This window comes from Catharus ustulatus, chromosome 4 (assembly GCF_009819885.2).
Source record: "Catharus ustulatus isolate bCatUst1 chromosome 4, bCatUst1.pri.v2, whole genome shotgun sequence".
Taxonomy (NCBI): domain Eukaryota; kingdom Metazoa; phylum Chordata; class Aves; order Passeriformes; family Turdidae; genus Catharus; species Catharus ustulatus.
The window spans coordinates 1437176-1461750 of NC_046224.1; the positions used below are offsets into that span (position 1 = coordinate 1437176).

At 45.3% G+C, this 24575-nt stretch overlaps 2 protein-coding genes across 2 annotated transcripts; one reads left to right on the top strand and one right to left on the bottom strand.

The window, feature by feature from the left end:
• Window positions 1-265: 265 nt before the first annotated feature.
• On the bottom strand, window positions 266-11482 carry TMEM209 (transmembrane protein 209). The gene is made up of 15 exons (XM_033059052.1): window positions 11388-11482; window positions 10383-10522; window positions 10219-10277; window positions 9506-9637; window positions 7773-8008; window positions 6147-6351; window positions 4159-4334; window positions 3927-3998; window positions 3422-3518; window positions 2596-2721; window positions 1874-1971; window positions 1015-1129; window positions 836-933; window positions 493-566; window positions 266-388 (listed from the first exon to the last, which is right to left on the bottom strand). Exons 1-15 carry the CDS (start codon window positions 11475-11477, stop codon window positions 334-336), a joined length of 1773 nt encoding a protein of 590 aa, XP_032914943.1. The 5' UTR covers window positions 11478-11482; the 3' UTR covers window positions 266-333.
• Window positions 11483-15422: 3940 nt separating this feature from the next.
• LOC116995668 (carboxypeptidase A2-like) lies at window positions 15423-22173 on the top strand. Its single transcript, XM_033058544.1, has 11 exons — window positions 15423-15487; window positions 16317-16398; window positions 17214-17348; window positions 17747-17842; window positions 18273-18371; window positions 18483-18584; window positions 19277-19387; window positions 19658-19748; window positions 20013-20212; window positions 21670-21754; window positions 21963-22173. Exons 1-11 carry the CDS (start codon window positions 15423-15425, stop codon window positions 22148-22150), a joined length of 1254 nt encoding a protein of 417 aa, XP_032914435.1. The 3' UTR covers window positions 22151-22173.
• Window positions 22174-24575: the final 2402 nt, after the last annotated feature.

Genomic DNA, 24575 nt, shown 5'->3' on the forward strand with positions numbered 1-24575 from the left:
TGGGATTTCTTGGATCCTGAACTTGTCCAAGTTGGTTTTTAATTTCCAATGTTCACAGCTGGGGGAGGCTGCTCCAGCTGCACCCTCAAAGGTTTGGTTTGGTTAAGTCTGAGATCAGCAAAGCTCAGTTTAAACAGGAATGCTTGAGGTGAGGAGCAGAGAAAATCCTGCCTGGAGTTTTTCCACAGTGCAGAGTTCTGTGGGATGCCTTGACCAAATCCACACTGCAATCATCACAGATCATCCTGTGGTCACAAAGATGATCCAGTTCTGCAGCAAATCCAAGTCCAAATTCACCCCTCAGAGCAGCCCTGTCCTCCAGAGCTGAGCCCATCACTCCCCAAAGATCCACAGGACGTTGACTCCTGACAACCCCAGATTGACACGTCTGCAAAAGAGAGAATTAATTAATTAATTAATGTCAATTAATTCCATTCCAGCACCATTAATCATCTCCTCACTGTGCTGGTGTCATTCCCATGGGATACCTACCCCAACATCCCAGACTCCTTGGTCTTTATGATGTACAGGAACATCAGCAAGGTGTGGAACATGTTGTTCCTGCCCTGGAGGCACAGAAAGAGACAAAGATTTAGAAATGAAAACAATCCAAAATCCAAAATTTGGATTTTAAGGGGTGACATCACCCAGCAGGGATTGTCATTTGGGGGTTCTACAATAAAATGGCAGAAAATTAAGAAGAAGAAGGAATTGCTGTCTCTTACATAGATAGCACCATGAGCTGGGCAAACCAGAAATGTGTGTGGGATTTAAAAAAACCCCAAATCAGGGCTGGGAAGGGTTGCTGAGGGCAGCAGGAGGACAAAGCTCTGACCTTGGGCAGGCTGTAGACGTGGCACTCATAGATCAGCTCGTAGTGGGGAGGGTTGATGCTGCTCTGGTAGATGCAGAACACGTTTTCATTTGTGGTGTCTGAATTCAAAATGAATTTTAAATGAATTAAAAGCAGATTTTAGAGGTGCTGGGCAGAGCAGCTGCAGGCCAGCTCAGTACCTGGTTTGTCTGGAGTCTGGATGAAGTGCTGGCAAGTGAAGGTTTTGCCATCAGGGTATTTGGGGTGAGGAGGGAGCCTGGAGTCCAGGTAGGTGCAGAACACGTGCATCAGGATCTGGCAAAACCAAAACCAAACCAAATCTCACTGCAGGGACCCCAAAACTCCCCAAATCCTCCTCCCCAGGGTCCCAGCAGTCAATCCCAGAACTTAACCCCAGCCTTAGGAGCAGCTTCATCCCTAAATTATCAATTTCAGATTTGGCTGAGAAAACAGAGAGCTCAAAACCAGCTCTGCAAGGAAACTTCTCCCTTTCCCTCATGGAAAAATCTGGGCTTAGCAATGACAAAATTGTGAAATAAAACCTCAGGATGAGCATCCAAAACCAGAGGGGAGCCTGAGGGTTGTTTCAACCCTTTCTGGAGAGTTCTCAATAAATTATCTGTGAGCTGGTGATTCTGTGCTGCTTGACAGGAAAAATGGAAAATTTGCTGGGAAGAAAATTCCACAAATCTTAAAAAAAATGTGAGAGGTGCACCTTGGAGCTCACAGCAATCAACAAAAATGTGAAATTGTTTATTTGGTTTTTTTTTAACTACTAGCCTTAAATTAATATCCAAACTTCTTTATTTGAGCTGTTCCTGTTTACAGGACACTCAGATTCTAAATATTCCAATTATTTAACCAAAGAGGAAAAATCAAATCCTATTTCAAGGTTGATTTTCTCCTCCCAGCAATGGAATCTCTTGAATTAAGCAGCAGAAAAGCTGCAAAGCTCCATTTTCTGATTTTTCCCACATTCCTTAAGGAGTTGGTGGCTCCTCCCCACAAAATCCATCCCAAAAAAAAGTGGGAACTCACCGAGGAGTCTGTGGGCAGGTCTGTGTCCCATTTCCTGCCCTTGAAATCTCCTCCCCCATTCCACCTGAAGGAGCTCATGCATCCTCCCTGGGAGAGTTCTGCAAACAACAAAATTATTCATTCCTGAGGGGTGGGAGTGCAGGAAAACAAAGGGGGGTGCTGTGGGAAAAGGGGAATTCAGATGGGGAAGAGATGGATTTAATTAGTGGTTTGTTGTTTGGTTGGTTTTATTTCTTAGAAATATGAAAGAAAATTTTTTTATCTTTGGCCTTGGTTGGTTATTAAATTTTATTTAAAGTACAGAGAGTTTTGGTGAGCAAAATGGAAATTAATTTAGCTAATGACAAGTTCTTTTAAATAATTCAATAAAGAACTAACACTTGGATTATTTCTATTTTTTACTGTATTGCAGCACTATTTAACCAAAAACTGCTGCTTGAAGTCATGAAGAAGAAAGAAAAAAAGAAGCAAGAAGCTCCATCTTGTTCCACACCTATCACTGTAGTTTAAAACTCAAAATGAAGTTACACATTTGTGATTTTAATTCTGTTTCTCAAATGTGGAAGCTCAAGCCACAAGCAGGGTTGTGCTGGGGGTCACAGAAAGTTCCAGACTCCCAGGGATCCAACAGGAGGAAAAGTTTTCAGGGACATTTGCAGGGATGCAGCCCCAGCTCCTCTGGTATCCCAAAAACTGTTTGGAAATGTTTGAAAATCACAAACCTCTGATCCTCTCCACCAAATATTCCTGGTTTGGGGTGAGATCCAGGTACTGCACCAGGGCATTGAGGGTGGGGATGAGAGGAGCTTTCACCAGGGCTGCCTGTTTGAGGCTGCTGATGCTGGCTTCTGTAAAACAGGATAAAATCAACACCAGCTCCACCCCAAACATTACAGAGTAACACTGAGAATAAATCCCAGCTCCACCCCAAACTCTACAGAGTAACACTGAGAATAAAACCACAGCTCCACCCCCAACATTACAGAGTAACACCGAGCTCCTCCAGCCAAGCAGGAGAGAAACAAAGTGAAAATAAAGGGCTTGGAGCACTTTGTAACACTCTAAGGACAGAGATTTAATTCAATGTAACACAGCAAATCCGCTCCTCAGTTAATTTGAAACAACAGGAGGAGAAGCTGCTACAAAATCCCAACTTGTGACAAACAGGACATGGGAATTTTAAAAACTCAGTTATTTCAGGAATTGGGTGATTTGAATGAAGAGCTCAGCAGGGCAGACTGAGAATTTACAGCATTAGGAAATTCTTTCTGACTGATTCATCATCAATTACTATTAATGATAATTTGAGCTGCAATATTAAATTCATGGGGGGTAAAATAGAAGCATTTAAGAATTTTACCCAATTATCCAAGTATTCATATTTATAGATATCAATATCATATTGTTATTATATTTATAGGAGTATTATGGAAAACCTTCCCAGCCTAACAAAATGCAGGAGGTGGAGCAAAGCCAACCCCAAAACAGAGCAGAAATGGGACACAAACATTTCCCAGCCCTAATTTGTGTAATTAACACCCATCCCACCTCCAATCTGCAGCTCTGGGCAGCCCATCCTCCTCAGCTGAGTGCTCACAGATTCCATCTCTTCCACAAGGGGCACCAGAATGGTGTCATTGATCCACTAGGAAGGGAAAAGGGGGGAAATCTGAGCTCAGAAACAACAGGGATGTTTGATAAACCTTAACAAATGGTTAATGTTAAATAAACTCTGCAATCATCCCCACCACAGCACATCAAGGAGGGAAATAATTTAATTTAATTATCAAGCCAGGTAGAATTGAAGCTTTAACAGCTTCTGAAAATGCAATGTGTAGGAGTTGGGCAAACTGATCTGCAGCAGGGAAAGATTTTTTTTAAAGGGGATTATGAATCACAGCCCTCCAAGGATAAACTGATCCAGGGAGATCCAGTCCAGGTGAAAAATTTGTGGGATTTGTGTGTGACAACCCTCAGACAGCAACTCAACCCTTCCCATCTGGGCTACAGAGATTTCCCCACTGCACTTGGGATTGCTCAGGGAGGGACTCACATTCCTGAATTTGGCTGTCCAGGAATCCATGTGATCCAGGAGCTGCCTGTTCATTGTCACCCGTGCCCAGACCTGTGGAAAGGTTTGTTAAATCCATCAGAACCCCACAGAACCCACAGAGTTTTTAGGCTCTGTGACAAACAAAGGAATTGAGTGAATGCTTCAGCCCCACCCAGCTCAAATCCAAACCTCTGCACATTTTAAAATGCCATTTCTCCCTCTTGGGATTCACCTCTTCTGCAGCCTGTTTGGAGCTGAGATCAGCCTCATCCTTGTGTGCAGAAGGAGCCTGGGACCTGCAGGCCAGCTGGTACTGGAATTTCCTCAGGATCTGGGCATGGTCTGCCATGGAGCGGCTGTAGTTCCAAAACGTGGGGCTGCTGGAGGGAGAGTTGGAATCTGAGCTCCCTGAAAAGATCAATGCATTAAAAAGTTCAGTTAATGCCAAACAGCACAGGGACAACACCTCAGGGTGGGTGAATACACTCTGCAGAAACACTGCATTCACCCTTGTCTTGATTGTCCCAATCCAGGAGAAAAAAAATCACTGAGTGCAGCTCATCTGATCTTGATTGTCCCAATCCAGGAATAAAAATTCACTGGGTGTAGCTCATCCCCTTTACCCTAATTCTGATTGTCCCAATCCAGGGGTGTAGCTCATCTAATCCTGATTGTCCCAATCCAGGAGAAAAAATTCACTGGGTGTAGCTCATCCCTTTTATCCTAATTCTGATTGTCCCAGTCCAGGAATAAAAATTACTGGGTGTAGCTCATCTAATCCTGATTGTGCCAATCCAGAAATAAAATTTACTGGGTGTAGCTCATCCCCTTTATCCTAATTCTGATTGTCCCAATCCAGGAGTGTAGCTCATCTAATCCTGATTGTGCCAATCCAGGAGAAAAAATTCACTGGGTGTAGCTCATCTAATCCTGATTGTGCCAATCCAGGAATAAAAATAATTGAGTGTAGCTCATCTAATCCTGATTGTGCCAATCCAGGAGAAAAATTTACTGGATTCAGCCCCTTTATCTGAAACCACCTGGACAAAATGCCCTTCTTATCAAGGTGATTTTATCTCAGTTCATTACAACCGCCAACTGCAGAGATAATCCATCAGCATTGCCAAGCTTAGATCCTGTTCCAAGGAATAACTGGAGGAAGGAGAACAATGTTCTACCTCACACCCCAATTCCTCACTAGGAACAAGCTCACAGGTGATCCATAAATGGCTTTTTTTTACTGCTACTACTCCCAATATTGGATAAAACCAACACCTCTTCCCTTCCAAGCTTTTCCCTGCAGCCTGCAGGAACAGAGACTGGGCAGAGCCAAAGAATAAAATATTTATTTATTTATTGAGAGGATTCACCTTGGGCAGTGCACACAAATCTAATCCCAGATGGATCCTGGGCAGAACCAAGGGAATAAAATATTTATTTATTTACTGAGAGGATTCACCTTGGGCAGTGCACACAAATCTAATCCCAGATGGATCCTGGGCAGAGCCAAAGAATAAAACAGGAATTTATTTATTGAGAGGATTCACCTTGGGGCTGCGCCCAGATCAAATCCCAGATGGATCCTGGGCAGAGCCAAAGAATAAAACAGGAATTTATTGAGAGGATTCACCTTGGGCAGTGCACACGAATCCAATCCCAGATGGATCCTGGGCAGAGCCAAAGGAATAAAATATTTATTTATTGAGAGGATTCACCTTGGGCAGTGCACACAAATCCAATCCCAGATGGATTCTGGGCAGAGCCAAAGAATAAAATATTGATTTATTTATTGAGAGGATTCACCTTGGGCAGTGCACACAAATCCAACCCCAGATGGATCCTGGGCAGAGCCAAAGGAATAAAACAGGAATTTACTAAGAGGATTCACCTTGGAGCTACACCCAGATCAAATCCCAGATGGATCCTGGGCAGAGCCAAAGGAATAAAATATTTATTTATTTATTGAGAGGATTCACCTTGGGCACTGCACACAAATCCAATCCCAGATGGATCCTGGCCATGAGTTTTATATTTTTATCAGTTTTGGTTCATTCACACTCTCAGTCCCTGCCTTGCCCCCTTTCCCTCACTGCTGTTTCTGCTTTTTGGGTTTTTGATTCCCCAGCTGTGAACAGAACTCACTGACACCTCACAGGAAGGTTCAGAGCAGAGATTCTGAAATACATAAAAGCTAAAAGGCAAGACATGAGCTCAGTTTACCTAACTGAACTCTGTGCTGCTTCTCCTCCTCACTCCTCAGGAAGGTGTCCAGGGATTTGACATCAGTTATGCACTCCTCCTTGGAGCTGGAGTTGTTGTAACGAATGGGGGAGAACCTGTAGTGAGGCCTGACCCCACTGCTGTCCCCAGCCCCCACCCCCATGGGGTAGGGAGATCCATTGGGGGAGGGGCTGAAGCTGGAAACCTGGGCACAAAACAAATTAAAAAAATTAATTTTTATTTCATTTCCAAGTGAAATCCTTTTGAAACACTAATATCAGGATATGTGTCCTGCTGAACTTTGCATAAATCAACAAGTATATTTATTGTCTTGAAAAATGTTCTTTGATCACACTGAGTTTGTCCAGAAAGATGTTGACACATCACTAGCCATGAGGTTCTGTTGTATTTGTGTTTAGATTTTATTTAATTGCATGCTCTTATTTTTATTTGGGATCTTCTGCTTTAACTGGGCTATTCCATCTTTGCATATGACTAGCAGAAAAATTTGAAATAGCATCCTTCATCTCAGTAATATTTTAAAAATGTTTTGGAAACCTATCTAGAGATGGTGGCCCTTTCATCACTAGCCATGAGGTTCTGTTGTATTTTAGAAAAAATTTGTGTTTAAACTTTATTTAATTGCATGCTCTAATTGTTTTATTTGGGATCTTCTGCTTTAACTGCACTATTCCATCTTTGCATATGACTAGTAGAAAAATTTGAAATAGCATCCTTCTTCTCAGTAAGGTTTCCAAACCATTTTTTAAAACATACCTAGACATGGTGGCCCTTCCATCACTAGCCATGAGGTTCTGTTGTACTTCAGAAAGAATTTGTGTTTAAACTTTATTTAATTCCATGCTCTAATTGTTTTATTTGGGATCTTCTGCTTTAACTGGAGTATTCTATCTTTGCACATGACTAGTAGAAAAATTTGAAACAGCATCCTTCTTCTCAATAAGGTTTCCAAAACATTTTTTATCCTTCTTCTTAGTAATATTTTATATAAGTTTTGGAAACCTATCTAGAGATGGTGGCCCTTTCATCACTAGTCATGAGGTTCTGTTGTACTTCAGAAAGAATTTGTGTTTAAACTTTATTTAATTCCATGCTCTAATTTTTATTTGGGATCTTCTGCTTTAACTGGACTATTCCATCTTTGCACATGACTAGTAGAAAAATTTGAAATAATATCCTCCTTCTTAGTAATATTTTATAAAAGTTTTGGAAACCTATCTAGAGATGGTGGCCATTTCATCACTAGCCATGAGGTTCTGTTGAAGGAATTTGTGTTTAGATTTTATTTAATTGCATGTTCTAATTGGTTTTTTTTTGGGATCTTCTGGTTTAACTGGGCTGTTCCATCTTTGCATATGACTAGTAGAAAAATTTGAAATAGCATCCTTCTTCTCAATAAGGTTTCCAAACCATTTTTTATCCTTCTTCTTAGTAATATTTTATAAAAGTTTTGGAAACCTATCTAGAGATGGTGGCCATTCCAGTAGATTTAAGTGTAACTTAGCAGCTTTATAACTAAAATTTAATAACTAAAAACCCCCAAGACAAACCAAACCCAGTAAGCTGAACCCAGGCTGTGCTTTCAGGATGCTCCCTGTGCATTACCTTGCTGTAGCTGCTGGGTGAGAAGGTGACAGAGGTGCTGAGGGAGGGGCTGGCCCCTGGCAGGGCCTGCAGCTGGGGGCTGTAACCGCTCAGGCAGCCCCCAGAGAACTTGGGGCTGGCGCTGGGAGAGCGGGAGGGGCTGTAGCTCAGCACACACTGGCCCTGGATGGGGGGAGAGGGGGTCAGGGACAGAACTCTCTTGGCTGCTGGCTCTCGTGGAGGGGTGATCTGTACAGCTGCAAGGCAAGCACAGGGTTAGAAGTGAGGATGCAGCAGCCCCAAAGTGCCTTTAACACATCTGTGTGTTTAGGTGAGCACTGAACAGCTGGTCCTTACAGAACTGAGATCTGGAATAAATCCTATGGGGCTCTCCAATATTCCATCAGCTCTTCCACCTGCCCACTGTTCTCATCTTTAGCACAATAATTAATGTGTCAATTATCTCAAACACAATCAGTTCCCCCTCAAACTGCCATAAATTAAAGCACAGCATGAGGAACAACATCCAACAATCCCAAACACCCAGCTCAGTTCAGAGCTCAGATAATTCAGAATAAAGAATCCAGAACTACAGAAAAAATAAAAAAACCCATTAAAAATGAACCACATTAATTAATGTGTCAATTATCTCAAACACAATCAGTTCCACCTCAAACTGCCATAAATTAAACCACAGATGAGGAACAACATCCAACAATCCCAAACACCCAGCTCAGCTCAGATAATTCAGAATAAAGAACCCAGAACTACAGAAACAATAAAAAAACCCATGAAAAATGAAACACACTAATTACTGTCTCAATTATCTCAAACACAATCAGTTCCACCTCAAACTGCCATAAATTAAAGCACAGATGAGGAACAACATCCAACTCCTGTAGGGGACAATCCCAACCACCCAGCTCAGAGCTCAGATAATTCAGAATAAATAATCCAGAACTACAGAAACAATAAAAAAAAACCATGAAAAATGAAACACACTAATTAATCTGTCAACTATCTAAAACACAATCAGTTCCATCTCAAACTGCCATAAATTAAACCACAGCATGAGGAACAACATCCAACAATCCCAAACACCCAGCTCAGCTCAGAGCTCAGATAATCCAGAATAAAGAACCCAGAACTACAGAAACAATAAAAAAACCCATGAAAAATGAAACACACTAATTAATGTCTCAATCATCTCAAACACAATCAGTTCCACCTCAAACTGCCATAAATTAAACCACAGCATGAGGATCAACATCCAACTCCTGCAGGGGACAATTCCAAACACCCAACTCAGCTCAGAGCTCAGATAATTCAGAATAAAGAACCCAGAACTACAGAAACAATAAAAAAACCCATGAAAAATGAAACACACTAATTAATGTCTCAATTATCTAAAACACAATCAGTTCCACCTGAATGGCCATAAATTAAACCTCAGATGAGGAACAACATCCAACAATCCCAACCACCCAGCTCAGAGCTCAGATAATTCAGAATAAACAATCCAGAACTACAGAAACAATAAAAAACCCCATGAAAAATGAAACACACTAATTAATGTGTCAATCATCTCAAACACAATCAGTTCCCCCTCAAACTGCCATAAATTAAACCACAGATGAGGAACAACATCCAACAATCCCAACCACCCAGCTCAGCTCAGAGCTCAGATAATTCAGAATAAATAATCCAGAACAATAAAAAAACATGAAAAATAAAACAGAGGGTTTATTCCCCACCTGCCTTGCGCAGCCAGCCCACGATCTGCTGGCTGGGACTGGTCACCAGGCTGGGAGGTGCTGCTGTGTAGGTGAAATATCTCCAGAAATCAAACAGGGCATTGAGGCTGAACAGGGCTGCCAGGGCAAATTCTGCAAGGAACACACGAGTTTCTGTCATGGCTTCAACAAAAATTGCTTTATTTGCAAGATCAGGTTGTGTCTGTTTATAAAAGATCATTATTAGTGCTGCCAATATTTTTTCACTTTCCAGGCAAAAAAAAAATTGGGAGATTATTTTCCTCATTGTTGAAATTAATTCATACATTTAAAAATGGGATTGTTGTTTTCCAAAAATAAAATCTCATGATTCTTGCTTCTTTTCTGACAGAGTCTCCTCTCTTCTGAAAGCAACTTGAATTGTTGTAAAATGCCCCCCACACCCAGAGCACAACAGGAAAATAAAGCTCATTCTAAAGCCTTAATTGGCACATTAAGGAACATTTAATGCATTAGATAACTCCTTCCTGCCCTTTCACCATCGAAAATAAAAGCTGTTAACACTTCTTATCTGCCACTAAAAGGTGGAATTCCAGCAGTTTCAAGGGAGATCAAGGAAAGCAAAACAAAGCTTTGGTTTAAAACTCAAACAGATAAAAAGAAACCTGCCTTAAAAATGAAAAAACGGGTAAAAAACAATCCTGAAATTCGATTTAAATGCTGCAACGACTCACCAATGTACCAGAGTGGAAAGCAGCTGATGTTGTAATATGTGCTTAGGAGTTTCCCAGTCCTAAAAAGCAAAACAAGGAGGGAGAATTTAGCAGAAATTCAATCCTGGGGGACATTTAGGGCCCCACACAGTGGGATCCTCGCTGGTTTGAATCAATGAACTCACATCTCAGTGTAGATCATGCCTGCTACAGATATATTGAGGAGTCCCCAGGCCAGCACCACCTTCCTGGTCTCAGCCTGTTTCCTCATCCTCACAGCCAGGTCGATCAGGGAAGTGTCTGGGCTCTTGTTTGGTGTCATTGTCTGCGAGGACAGAGGGGAAAAAACAAAATCAGGGAGATTTTACTCAGCAGGAATATTCTCAGCCAGGTTACTGAGGAGCAGCATCCATCTTCTCCCTCATTTTTGGATAATAATATCATTTAAAATGAGAAGGGAAAGCTCCTGATTCCTCCAAGCAAGACCAGTATTTTTATTGGGAATTCCCACTTATTTTCTGTCATAAGAAACCCACCGATTTTATCTCCTCCTTTGTGCCCAGTAATACTTTTTGTGAAGGAAATAACTCAGTCACATCTACCCCAGACCTCAATCCCTTCCCCAAACTTCTCCTCTCCTCAAACTCACCTTTCCTGCACTCTAAAGGTTTTCTTCCTCACAAATCTCCGATCCCCCTCTTCAAATTTAACCTCTCCTGTTCCTCAAACTTCCCCTTCCCACTCCCCAAACCTCTGCTCTTCCCTCTCCCCAAACCTCACTTCTGCCCTTCCTCACACTCCATCTCTCCACACCTCAAACTTCACCCTTTTCCCCTCCAAATTTCACCCAAACCTCACCGTTCTCCCCCCAAACCTCCATCCTCCTCTTTCCCCAGATTTCCCCTCAGCTCTCCTCAGAATTCTCCTCAGAATTCCCCTCAGCTCTCCCCACATTTCCCCTCAGAATTCCCCTCAGCTCTCCCCACATTTCCCCTCAGAATTCCCCTCAGCTCTCTCCACATTTCCCCTCAGCTCTCCCCACATTTCCCCTCAGAATTCCTCTCACCCCTCCCCAGAATCCCCCCCAGATTTCTCCACAGACTTCCCCTCACCTCTCCCCAGATTTCTCCCCAGACTTCCCCTCACCTCTCCCTAGAATTCCCCTCCTCTCTCCCCACATTTCCCCTCACCTCTCCCCTCAGGCCGGGCCCTTTTTTCCCCTTTTCCCGCCCGGTGTCTCCGCTCCCCTCACGCCGCCGGGCCTGGCGCTCTCTGCGCATGCGCGGGCGCGCGCGCCGCGTCACCGAGCGCGCCGCGGGGCGGGGCTAAGCGAAGAAGGCGTGGCCAATGGGTGAGGGGCGTGGCTAAGAAAAGGGTGCTCGTGACTGAGTTTTGGCGGGAAGGGCGTGAGGGGGCCGCCATGTTGGGGGGGGCAAGGAGCCCTCACGGGAACACAATTCATAGTTTCCTTTTTTTTTCCTTTTTTTTTTTTTTTTTGTCTTTATAATTAAACTGTTTAATTACACGTTGCCATGCGTGTCAGAACAACACGCTGCCACAGTCAGCTGGTAAAATTTTAAGGTGCAAGTGTAGTTTCATCTTTCTGTGTAGGTGTAACTTTGTATTTCTGTGCAAGCACAATTTCATATTTCTGTCACTGAAACCGTGGGGATGAATAAGACTCCTAACACTGTCTTTTTAAAAATATTAGCAAGTGTGATATTTATTCTTGGCCAAGGTTTGTGTGTGTGGCTGACGAAGTTCAGGCCTGCAATACAAAAGTTTTTCACGTGTTTATCTATTTTAACAAGCAAATTAATGTTCATTGGTTTTAAATTCAACAATCCTCTTCATTAATTAGTATTGTGTTCCCTATTAACTTCCTCATTTTTTTATACTGATCTGCTCCAAATTACTTAATAATTATATTATCTTTTTCTCAGATGTGGAGTCTCCAATATTTCAGGCCTTAATTTCCTCTGATTTTCTATTTTCTCCAATATCCTTGAAGTGCCATAAATTTAAAATCCCACATGCCCAGTCTTCAAATTCTTTGTGTCTGTTCATTGAAGTTTGTTTGGGTTAGTTTTCACAAATTCAATCAATGATTTAATAATCAAAGTAATAATAAATTCTGTGGATAAGCTTTACTAGTGCTGGTTAAAAGTGGGCACTGCTCATAAATAATTTAAATTACCAATTAGTAATTAGTCAGGAAAGTTATTTCATTTCCAACACATGCAGGATTTCAAATTTTTGTACAGATGTAACTTCATATTTCTGCTGTGAAATGCTGGAAATGGAAAGGATTGTGTGTCTGAGGATAAACCTTTAAATTTGAAGGTCTTGATTTCCTAATTTAAGGAAAACTGAGTTGGAAATACAAAATACAGGATTATTACACTGACATAAAACTGCAGATTTTCCACAAGCATCAAAAATATGGGTCCTGCTCCTAAAATTAATTCTAAGTGTCCGAGTGGTAAAGCACATACTGAAATCCCTGCTCATTCTTTATCCAGGGCATTTCCAAGGGGGATTAGGGACATGGAGGCAATCAATTATTTACAGAAATAATAATTCCCTCACCAGTAATCCAAAATAAATTGGCATTATGGCCAATTAACTCTGAATATCCAGGAGATGAGTTGCCAGTGGAACACTTTGCCACGTGAGTGAAATATTTCTGTCCAAAGGTGAGAAGTTTGTGGGGTTTTTTTTTCCTAAAAATGATGGGAATAGATACAACACTGGATCTTGGTTTGCATCATTTGAGGCAGCAACAACAGAGGGTCTGGATTTAATAAAAATTGAATTATTCCACTGAAATTTAATGATTTTTGAGGCTTTTCCAGGTTTTGCTGGGGGTTTGTGACCATTCAGTGACAGCACAGTGAAAATCTGTCAAACCAGCGTGGTGATTTCAGGCAAGGGGAGGGTTTGTCTGGCTGGGAATGAACTTTTCCCTGGCTCAGGTGTCCCCAGGGTGTCCCTGACTCACGGAGAGCCCTGCCTGCCCTCACCCACACACCTCCACCCACCCCAGGCTGCATTTAAGCTGAGCCCAATTAATTTGGGGTTTGCTTGAGCTGTGCTGGGTGCAGGGTGGGGTTTGGTGCTTGGTGACATCCTGGCTGCTCTGGGAGCTGTGTGAGGAGCTGCACCAGGACCAGGTCAGTGCCACCACACCTGTCTGCTCCTCTGGGCTGGGTCTGTGGGGCTCTGCTTGTGGTGAGATCCCTTCTCCCAGATTTGCTGGGTCTGCTTTGCCTCCCTGCTGCTCCCCTTTGGGCCCTGGGGTCAGCACTGTGCAGGGTTTCACCTCTTAAATCCCTGAAGGGTTTGGGTGGGAAGGGAATTTAAAGCTCATCCAGTTCCAACCCTCCCAATGTCCCGGGTGTTCCAATCCCCAAATTCCAGCTTGGGACATTGGAGGGATTCTCTGGGAATTCCAGGAATTCCTTTCCCCATTCCCTGGGTCCTGTCCCTTGTCCCCAGTCCCTCTGCAGCTCTCCTGGAGCCCCTCCAGGCTCTGGAATGTTCTGGAAGCTCTCCCTGCATCCTTCCCTTCTCCAGCCTGGCAATTCCCAGCTCTCCAGAACCTGACATTGGATCCATCTCCTCTCCAAGGAATTGATGCATCCAGGGCCTTCCCTTGCAATCTCAGCAAACCATCAAGGCTCTCCCTTCCCTGGGCCTCTCTTTTCTATCCCCACTTTCCATCCCAATCCCTCTGCATGGATTCTGAGTGTCCTGAATCCCACAATCCTGGCCTGCCTTGCCTGGGCAGGGAGCTCCAAGCTCATGGCAGGGACACCTCCCAGCATCCCAGGCTGCTCCAATCCTTCCTTGGACATTCCAGGGATTTTCTGGCAATTCCAGCAATTCCTTCCCCAATCTCCCCTTTCCCCATTCCCTGGGTCCTGTCCCTTGTCCCCAGTCCCTCTCCAGCTCTCCTGGAGCCCCTGGAATGTTCTGGAAGCTCTCCCTGTTGGATTCACTCCAATTTCACGGATATTTGTGGCTCAGGGATTATCTCCAGCCCCTTTAGCCCCTCATGGCTGCAGCAGCAGATCCTTGCTGGGTGCCCTGCAGCCCCTCCAGAGGATGAGAAGCCCAAGGTTTGATTAGAGGCAGCTCCTGAAATGCAGTGGGTGGAGGAGGATGCTGCTCAGAGCTCGTTGGGATACTTTGGATCCTGATGTCAGCTGTGGCAGCCCTGAAATCCATGTGGGATGCAGCATGAGTCATGAAAACAAGCTGTAATTTTGCTCCAGATTAAATCTCTCCTTCCTGTTTTCAAAGAGTGACCACGGCAGGTGCTGTGGACAGTCAGCTGATTCCTTGTGAAATATTGGAGTTTGGAAGCTGCAGTGGGATTGCTTCCAGGAGCAGGGAATTCCTGTGGTGGCTCCTCTCTCTTGGGATAAATTTTTGTTATTTGGTTGAGGTTGAGGGAGTGGAAATATTTTTGGTTGAACTCCTGGTGCCTCCAAGACACAATGACTCAATCCAAAAGACCAAAACTGGATTAATCCTTGCTTTTGTTCCCAAAAATGAGACAAGAACTTGCCTGGAACTGTGAACACAACTCCAGTGGAGGAGTGGGGTGGGAGTGGAGCTGAGAGGAGACCCCAGGAAGGTGCTGACAATTAAAATTTTCCTCTGGGATTTGCCAGGGAATTCCTTTCCTGCTGAACTTCTCCCCTGGAGCCCCAGATGTGACAGCAGGCTCAGCTCCAGCTTTTCCCTCAGCAACATTTCTATTTGGATAAACAAAAAAGTTTATCCAGCACTTCCACCTGCAATTGTGGGACAGGCACAGCTGGGTGAGATTATTCCCAAAGCTCCCCACCTGAATAACAACGACCCAAATATCCTCTGGAGCAAGAAATGGATAATTCAAAATTCCCCAAGAGCTGGGATGAGTTCTGCTTGTCCCCGTTTTCCTGAAAAACGTGTGAAAGGACACAACACACTCACATTTTTGTGGTCAGAGCTTTGGGACAGACTCCTCCCCACCCCACGGGCTGGATGTGTCAGTGGAAAATATTTTTTTTTTTGGAGGTGAAATCGGCCCCTTGCCTGCTGGTGGCCTTGAAGGCTGAGATAAATGTGAGAACTCGATCACATGGAGCGATAGCTTCTATCGGATGGGCTTTATCAGAAAAGCAAAGCTCTCTATAAATTCCCCTTTGCCAGCCCCAGCTGCACCTCCAGCAATCATGAAGCTGCTTTTGATCTTCAGCGCCCTCCTCGGGGCTTCCCTGTGCCTGGAAACCTTCATCGGGTGAGTCACAAAAATGGGAAAAAATTTTATTTAGGGCTGCTAGCTGCTTGGGGCACATTTTAAAAAATATTTTTATTTTTTTTAATTTTTTTTTTTGTTGTTGTTTGTTTTTGTGGCTGGTTGTTCTCGTTGCTTTGCTGCTCTGGTGTTTGAGGGAACTTCTCTTTACTTTTTTTTTTTTTTTTTTGGTTTTCTGTGGAGCTGAGATCGTCAATTCCTCTTCATCCAATTTTTGGTTTTGGAGCTGAACCTCACTCCAAAAGCAGAGCTGAAAGCTCAGAATCTGTCCCCAAATCAGAAAATTCACCCACTTTCCCTTTTTTCCCCCCTCCAAGTTTCTTATTTCTCTTTTTTCCTCTTCTTTCCGCCTTCCTAAGCGTTTCAAATCCAGATTTCCAACCATTAAATTCTAAATGTTCGTCTTTATGTTGCATTGCAAAAATTATCCCGTGGGGTTATTTCCTCACAGCCTAACTGATAATTTAAATAATTAAACATTACAAAATCCTACAGGATAAATCCGGACCTGCAGCACTAGATTCCAATCTACATATGGAGGTTTAAGAATAAAAAATAATATCCCAAAACTCAGGGATTTCTGAAGCTGTTTTGATCATTTAATGCTGAACTGAATTCTCATAAATCCATTTCTCATCCATTGTCTGGTTTAAACTCTTGGGTGACACCAAATCAAGTGATTAAATGAGCCATTAACGCTGAATTAACACTGAATTAACGCTGAATTAACACTGAATTAACACTGAATTAACGATCCCAGGCACAAAGCAGTTCACCCAACCCCCTTTCTTTATTTATTGATTTATTGCAGGCACCAGGTTCTCCGAATCAAGACCAAAAATGAGGAGCAGGTCAAGCAGCTGCAGCTTCTGGAATCGCTGGAGCACCTGGAGGTGGGTCATGGGCACAGAGGAATTTTGGATCTGCAAGGTTCTCCTCACCCTGGGGCAGCTGCCATAAATAAATTAAATTATAAATTAAATTATAAATAAATTATAAATAAATTATAAATAAATTATAAATAAATTTACTCTCTCAGCACTTCAAATTTGACCTGCAAGTTCAATTATCTGCTGAGTCTTCAGAAGAAATAAACTTTTTCTATTGGTATTTGAATTGTTAGATGTTAATCTCAGTGTTGAAAAACTTGTTTTTATAGTGGGAATGGCAATGTTTTGTCTCTCAGAGTTATGGAAGGAATTTATAAGTTGGTCTGCACTGTAAAATTCCAGGTTGTTGCTGTTCTTGTTGCTGTTGGTGAGAAGTTTTAACATCACTTTGTAAAATTATTGGGTTAAAAAATATAGAAACTAAAATTTAAAAAGTCCTAGCAAAAGAGAGATAAAAGGAGAAATGCAAACAATGGGTTTCATGTTATCTAAGATTGGAATATGGAGTTTTTCTTGAAATTTTTTCTAATAAAAGGGAGAATAATAAAATAATCATCAGAAACAACTAAAATTTCCTCTTATTTTTGTGACCAAAGCCTGGAATTCAATGAAAAAACTGACTCAAACCCTTGGTATTTGTTATTTGATTGAGTTTATCACCAGAAGTGATACAAGGCCACAGAGAACTGAGCATTCCAAGGAAATCAGCATTTCTAAAAGGGAGGAATCAGCATTTCTAAATTGAGAAATCAGCATTTCTAAAGCTCTGCAGGAGCTGTTTGCAGGACCCCCAAACCCATTTTCCTTTCTCTCCCCAGCTGGATTTCTGGATCAGCCCCTCTGCCCGCGCCCTCCCCGTGGATGTGAGGATTCCTGCTGTCAGTGTGCAGTCAGTGAAAGCTTTCCTGGAATCCCAGGGCATTGAATATTCCATCCTGATCGAGGACCTGCAGGTGGGCGCTGATTCCTGACACTTTTGGGAGCGCTGAGTGACAATTTGGCCTCGCTGCTGCTTTTCCATGCTTTGTATTCCCTGGGATCCTCCCCTTGTTGGATTATTTCTCCAAGACAATCCATGGATTGCTGGATTGTTCTCTGAGTAGTGACAGCAACAAACTCCACAGGGCTCTTGTGACAACCCCTGAGGAATTACACCTGGATTTTTGGCCATACCAGCATTGAAGTTATTTATAATTCATTAAACTCTGATAAAAATCACCCACTTCACTACCCTGACACTGAGCAGTAACCCCCAAAGGGCACCTGAACCAGCATTCACTCCCTGCTTTTGCATTTATTTCTCTTTTAGCAAGTGAAGCAGCCACTTCTCACCATTTGAATGTTATTTCAGGATGTTCTGGATCAAGAACAGCGGGACATGGCTGAGAGTGCCCAAAGGCAGCGCAGCAGCAGCTTTGACTTTGGTGCTTACCACACTCTGGATGATGTGAGTACCTCAGGGGAAGAGTATTCTCATTTTTTTTCTGGCTTTTTTGCATGCTGTCTTCAATTCAACATCCTGTATCAGGATCTAAAATGTCCTTGCAGCTTTTCCTGGCGCGTGGGTTTGGTTTTTGCAGCGTTCATTTTGTGCTCAGAACAATCAGCCAGCCAGTGTTGATCAAAATTCCATAAACTCTCCTGTCAAAACCTGTCCTTCAGAAGAAGAAAGAGAAATAAAGGGATCTTGAAATTGGGAAATAAAGAATTTTTTGCCCAGAAAAGCTTCCCCATCCTTAGGAGTGTCCAAGGCCATGTTGGAACAATTTGGGATGGTGGAATGGGATGAATCCAAGCTGAATCAGCCCATGACTCTCTGGGAGGAGTGGCAGAACACATAAATATGATTTTAACATCCTCATGACCTCTCACTGCAGATCAACGAGGAGCTGGACCACCTTGCATCCGAGTACAGCTTCGTGGAAAAAATCCAGATCGGCGAATCCTACGAGAAACGCCCTCTGTACGTCCTGAAGGTAACACCAAAAACCCCAGGAGGGGGATGGAGGACAAACAACACATCCCAGAGCACAGGATGGGCTGGAGGTGACAGAATTTGAGGTGCTGCTGTCTGTTTTTTCCCCCAGTTCAGCACGGGAGGCTCCAACCGCCCGGCCATCTGGCTCGACGCCGGCATCCATTCCCGCGAGTGGGTGACGCAGGCCAGCGCCCTGTGGATCGCCAACAAGGTTCCTGCAGCAGGGACACACCTGGGGGCTGTCCTGGCAGTGCCCCCTGGCATTTCAGAGGATGGCAGCCCTTGGTGTGTTTAGTTAACCCACCCCCCAAAAGCTCCCTGAGGATGCGGCGGCCGCCTCGACCTGGGATTGGAAAAGTTGGTTTGGGTTTAGGCAGAGCAATGGAGTGGTTCAGGTGGATTTGTTTCACAAAGAACCAAAGATTTTGAGATTATTTTGCTGCTTTAAAGTGCAGTGGGGTTGGTTTCCTTCCATCAAGATCTCCAGCTCTCTGTAAATGAGGATTTAAATCCTGCTGGAAATGATGGAGAAGTCACAGGATCGCAGAATGAGCTGAGTTGGAAGGGTCCAACTCCTGAACCATCCCTGTGCCCAAAAATGTTCTCCAAAATCTCCTTGGGCTCTGCCAGTGCAGCACAGTTGGGAATTCCCAACCTGGCTATTCCATCCCAGCCTTGGCCTGTCCTGTGGGACAGGGAGGAGAAAATTGTTGTCCTCTCCCATTTTATTCTAAATGAGAATAAAATACTAAACCAGATTCACTGCTCACTCCATGTATAACAAGGAACAGTTATGGCCAGCAGATAATGGATGTTCCTTGTTTCCCTGCCCCAAAATCCAGCTTTTCCTCTGTCCCAAACAGTGGGGGAAGGAATTTCTCTGTGTGCTCTGTCTCTGCCTAGATTGCCTCTGACTATGGAACAGATGATTCCGTCACCTCCCTCCTGGACAAGATGGATCTTTTCCTGCTGCCTGTGGCCAACCCTGATGGATTTGTGTACACTCACACCTCGGTGGGTCAGCTCTCTGAGCTCAGGGACATCCCAAGGAAATAATAAACATGAGGGAGGTGGGCTCTGAAAATCTGAATGCTGGGAGAGGAGTTCCCAAAGAGTTGGGCAAAAATCCTCGTTATTGTCTAACCCCCAGTTCTAGTAAATCCATTTGATTTCTGACCCTTGGCAGTTTGAAATGCTCCTGGGATCATTCCTGGGATCAATCCCTCAGCTCTTTCTGGTGCCAGCCCCAGCTTTGCTCCCTTGTGAGGAGTTTCTCTGTTGCAGAACCGCATGTGGAGGAAAACGCGCTCCAAGAACCCCGGCAGCGTCTGCGTCGGAGTGGATCCCAACAGGAACTGGGATGCAGGTTTTGGAGGTGGGGATCAAGCTTCTGCATCTTTCACAGACCCAGCAGCTGTTTTTATAAAATGGTGAATCACCCTGAGCACGGGAGGAGGCAGCATCATGGAACCACAGAATGGTTTGGGTTGGAAGGACCCAAAATATGATTTAGTTTCACTCCCTGCTATGGGCAAAGACACCTTCCTTTATCCCAGGTTTTGTTCCAAGCCTCATCCAACCACAGAATACCCCCAGAAATCCCACTCCTCACAGGTTTGTCCCCTCCTTGCACCCCCAGGTCCTGGAGCCAGCAGCAATCCCTGCTCCGAGTCCTACCGCGGGCCCAGCGCCAACTCCGAGGTGGAGGTGAAATCTGTGGTTGATTTCATCAAAAATCACGGGAACTTCAAGGCCTTCCTGACCCTCCACAGCTATTCCCAGCTCCTGATGTATCCCTATGGATACAAATGCACCAGGCCTGATGATTATGCTGAGCTGGTGAGACACAAGAATTTGGCTTCATCTCTTCTGCTTTTCTGTCCTTTCCATGCTCTTCCCTAAGGACAGCACCACAGCTGGAAAAATATCTGAGGCCATCACAACCCTAATTCCAAAGGGAAAGGCCTCTGGAGCTCTCTGTGCTGAAAAGGCTTTGGAGTCAGAGCCAGTTTCAGTCTGAGTTTGAATTAATTGTTTTGATATTTCTAAAGGAGCATCCCACAGCTTTTTCAAGTTTCCCAAATCTCATGGGGATTTTGTTTGGTCCTAACACCCAAATGCAGCTCCCCTGTGACAATTTGCTGCCTTTTTCCCTCCTTCACAAGGAACCAGCTCTGTTTTCCATCCAACCCCCATTGTGGAGTTGAAAAGAGCACAGAGCTGAGCTTGGGAGATCTCCAGAGCCTTGGGAATTCCTGGTGTCTCTTGACCCTTCCCTTGGGAAGATGAGCACTGACAGAAGCTGCAGTGGCAATGCTGTGAATCATCCCCAGAGCAGTTTGGAGATTTCTGGTGAAATCTCAGCATTTCATCTCAGCAAGTGTTGCTGCCTCCTGACCTTCCCTTCATTTTCCCCCCCAGGAATCTCTGGGAAGAGGCTTTGGAGTCAGAGCCAGTTTCAGTCTGAGCTTGAATTAATTGTTTTGATATTTCTAAAGGAGAATTCCACAGCTTTTTCAAGTTTCCCGAATCTCATGGGGATTTTGTTTGGTCCTAACACCCCAATGCAGCTTCCCTGTGGCAATTTGCTGCCTTTTTCCCTCCTTCACAAGGAACCCAGCTCTGTTTTCCATCCAACCCCCATTATGGAGTTGAAAAGAGCACAGAGCTGAGCTTGGAAGATCTCCAGAGCCTTGGGAATTTCTGGTGTCTCTTGACCCTTCCCTTGGCAAGATGAGCACTGACAGAAGCTGCAGTGGCAATGCTGTGAATCATTTCCAAAGCAGTTTGGAGATTTCTGGTGAAATCTCAGCATTTCATCTCAGGAAGTGTTGCTGCCTCCTGACCTTCCCCTCATCTTTTCCCCCCAGGAATCTCTGGGAAGAGGCTTTGGAGTCAGAGCCACTTTCAGTCTGAGCTTGAATTAATTGTTTTGATATTTCTAAAGGAGAATTCCACAGCTTTTTCAAGTTTCCCGAATCTCACGGGGATTTTGTTTTGTCCTAACACCCAAATGCAGCTTTTTCCCTCCTTCACAAGGAACCAGCTCTGTTTTCCATCCAGCCCCCATTGTGTAGTTGAAAAGAGCACAGAGCTGAGCTTGGGAGATCTTCAGACCCTTGGGAATTCCTGGTGTCTCTTGAGCCTTCCCTTGGCAAGATGAGCACTGACAGAAGCTGCAGTGGCAATGCTGTGAATCATCCTCAAAGCAGTTTGGAGATTTCTGGTGAAATCTCAGCATTTCATCTCAGGAACTGTTGCTGCCTCCTGACCTTCCCCTCATCTTTTCCCCCCAGGAATCTCTGGGAAGAGCTGCTGCCAGCTCCATCCGCTCCCTCTACGGCACCACCTTCCAAGTGGGCACCATTTGCAGCACCATCTGTGAGTATTTGGCCACTCTGAGCTTTTGGGGGCTGTCCCACAGAGATTGGGTCCCTTGGTTGTCACCAGACCCTCAGGGTGTGTCCCCTGTGAGGTGACACCACGGGATCTGAGCATTCCCCTCCAAACCCCAAAACACAAACAGCAGGACAACAAAACTCACCATTCCTGTGCTCACCTCTCTGAATCATCTCCCTTTTCCTTCCAGACCAGGCCAGTGGAGGCAGCATTGACTGGAGCTATGACAATGGCATCAAATATTCCTTTGCCTTCGAGCTGAGGGACACGGGGCGCTACGGATTCCTGCTGCCCGCCAACCAGATCCTCCCTGCTGCCAAGGAGACCTGGCTGGGGCTCAAGAGGATCATGGAGCACGTCAGGGACAAGTCCTCCTGAGAGCTGGGCTGGAGTCAGCTCTGCAGCACCAGATCATGGATGCTCCATGGTGGCTGCAGTGATGGAAATGGATAATGATGGAATTAATAATGGAATAAACACCCTGTGCACTCCCTGTGTCCTGGTCCTTGTGTGTGACACATCCAGGAGATTTTGGGGCATAGACCTCACTTGCTCACAGAGCCAGTGCCACCCTGCCATGACAGGGACACCCCCACTGTCCCCAGTGTCCCCAGCCTGGCCTTGGACATTGCAGGGATTCTCTGGCAATTCCAGGAATTCCTTTCCCCATTCCCTGTGTCCTGTCCCTTGTCCCCAGTCCCTCTCCAGCTCTCCTGGAGCCCCTCCAGGCCCTGGAATGTTCTGGAAGCTCTCCCTGCATCCTTCCCTTCTCCAGCCTGGCAATTCCCAGCTCTCCAGAACCTGACATTGGATCCATCTCCTCTCCAAGGAATTGATGCATCCAGGGCCTTCCCTTGCAATCTCAGCAAACCATCAAGGCTCTCCCTTCCCTGGGCCTCTCTTTTCTATCCCCACTTTCCATCCCAATCCCTCTGCATGGATTCTGAGTGTCCTGAATCCCACAATCCTGGCCTGCCTTGCCTGGGCAGGGAGCTCCAAGCTCATGGCAGGGACACCTCCCAGCATCCCAGGCTGCTCCAATCCTTCCTTGGCCACTGCAGGGATCCAGGGATTCTCTGGCAATTCCAGCAATTCCTTCCCCAATCTCCCCTTTCCCCATTCCCTGTGTCCTGTCCCTTGTTCCCAGTCCCTCTCCAGCTCTCCTGGAATGTTCTGGAAGCTCTCCCTGCATCCCTCTCCTCTCCAGACTGATGCAGAGGGGCTGTTGTTAATCAGCATAACCCAGGCTATGGAACTCATTAAATTAATTTAATTTCCCTTAACCAGCCCCCAACCACTGTCCTCAAATGTACCCCACACCTTTGGCTCCCCTTTTCTCCCTCCCACACATTCCCAATGATTGGAGGGAAGATGGAGATGGGAGGACACCTCAGGATCCCCTTGTTCCATTGTTAATCCCGCAAATTTCTCGGGGATTAAGAGCAGAGAGCTCAGGAGGCCCTGAAGGATCAGAGCTTAGCGCTGGCTGCTGCTGCTGTGGTGATTATCGAGTCTAACAGGTTTATCTTGGTGTCTTGTGACCCCCCAGCAGCTGCTGAGTTACTCACCCTGGCAGGAGAGCAAACAGCGCTGATGGGTCCGATAAAAACCCGATAAAAACCCGATAAAACCCTGCGGGCTCGGGGCATGCAGCTGGGCAGGAAGAGGGGAAGGCACAGGAAACACCCAGGGGGCTGCATTTGGGTTAAAAACAGCTGGTTTGGAAAGCAAACTCATGTTTGGGACCCTCAGTGCTACCCACTGTCCCTGTCCCCTCTGCTTTTCACACAGCCAAAGTGACCCAGCTCTCCAAAACCCCATCCCCAACTGCTGGTTAAAAACCAGGGTGTAAATCCCTGTCCCCTCTGATTTTCAACACCCAAAGTGACCCAGCTCTCCAAAACCCCATCTCCTGCCTGCTGGATAAAAACCAGGGTGGTGAATCCCTGTCCCCTCTGCTTTTCACACACCCAAAGTGACCCAGCTCTCCAAAACCCCATCCTCATCTACTGGGTAAAAACCAGGGTGGTGAATCCGTGTCCCCTCTGCTTTTCACACTCCCAAAGTGACCCAGCTCTCCAAAACCCCATCCTCATCTGCTGGTTAAAAACCAGGGTGGTGAATCCCTGTCTTCACACTCCCAAAGTGACCCAGCTCCCCAAAACCCCATCCCCACCTGCTGGTTTAAATTCTGGGTGGTGAATCCCTGTCCCCTCTGCTTTTCACACTCCCAAAGTGACCCAGATCCCCAAAATCCCCTCCTCACCTGCTGGATAAAAACCAGGGTGGTGAATCCCTGTCCCCTCTGCTTTTCACACTCCCAAAGTGACCCAGCTCTCCAAAATCCCATCCTCACCTGCTGGTTAAAAACCAGGGTGTAAACCCCAGGGGCAGGGCACACAGCTGGCTCCTGGAGCTCGGTTGGGGATGTGGAACTGGGATCTTCTCCTGGCTGGGGAGCTCATTCCAACCATCCAGGGTTTGAGTTTCCCTGTCCCCTCCTGTTTAATGTGGGGTCAGAGCAGTGGATGCCACCCAGAGGAGCAGGAGGGGGTGTGCCAGGGTGGGAGATGGGTTTGGGATGGCACAGGGACCTTCCCATGGCAAGGAAGGGGATGAGTGGGGGAACAGAGCCAAGCTCTTCACCACAGAGCGATGGGAGAGCCAGGAGGGACGTCAGGAGATGATTTTCAGCAGGAGCTGGTGCCAGGGGTGTGGAAATCTCCAAGATCCAGCAAGGAGGGAGCTGGTGGGACCCCAGAGCTTCATCTCAGCCACCCAGGAGGGTGCTGGAACCAGCTCA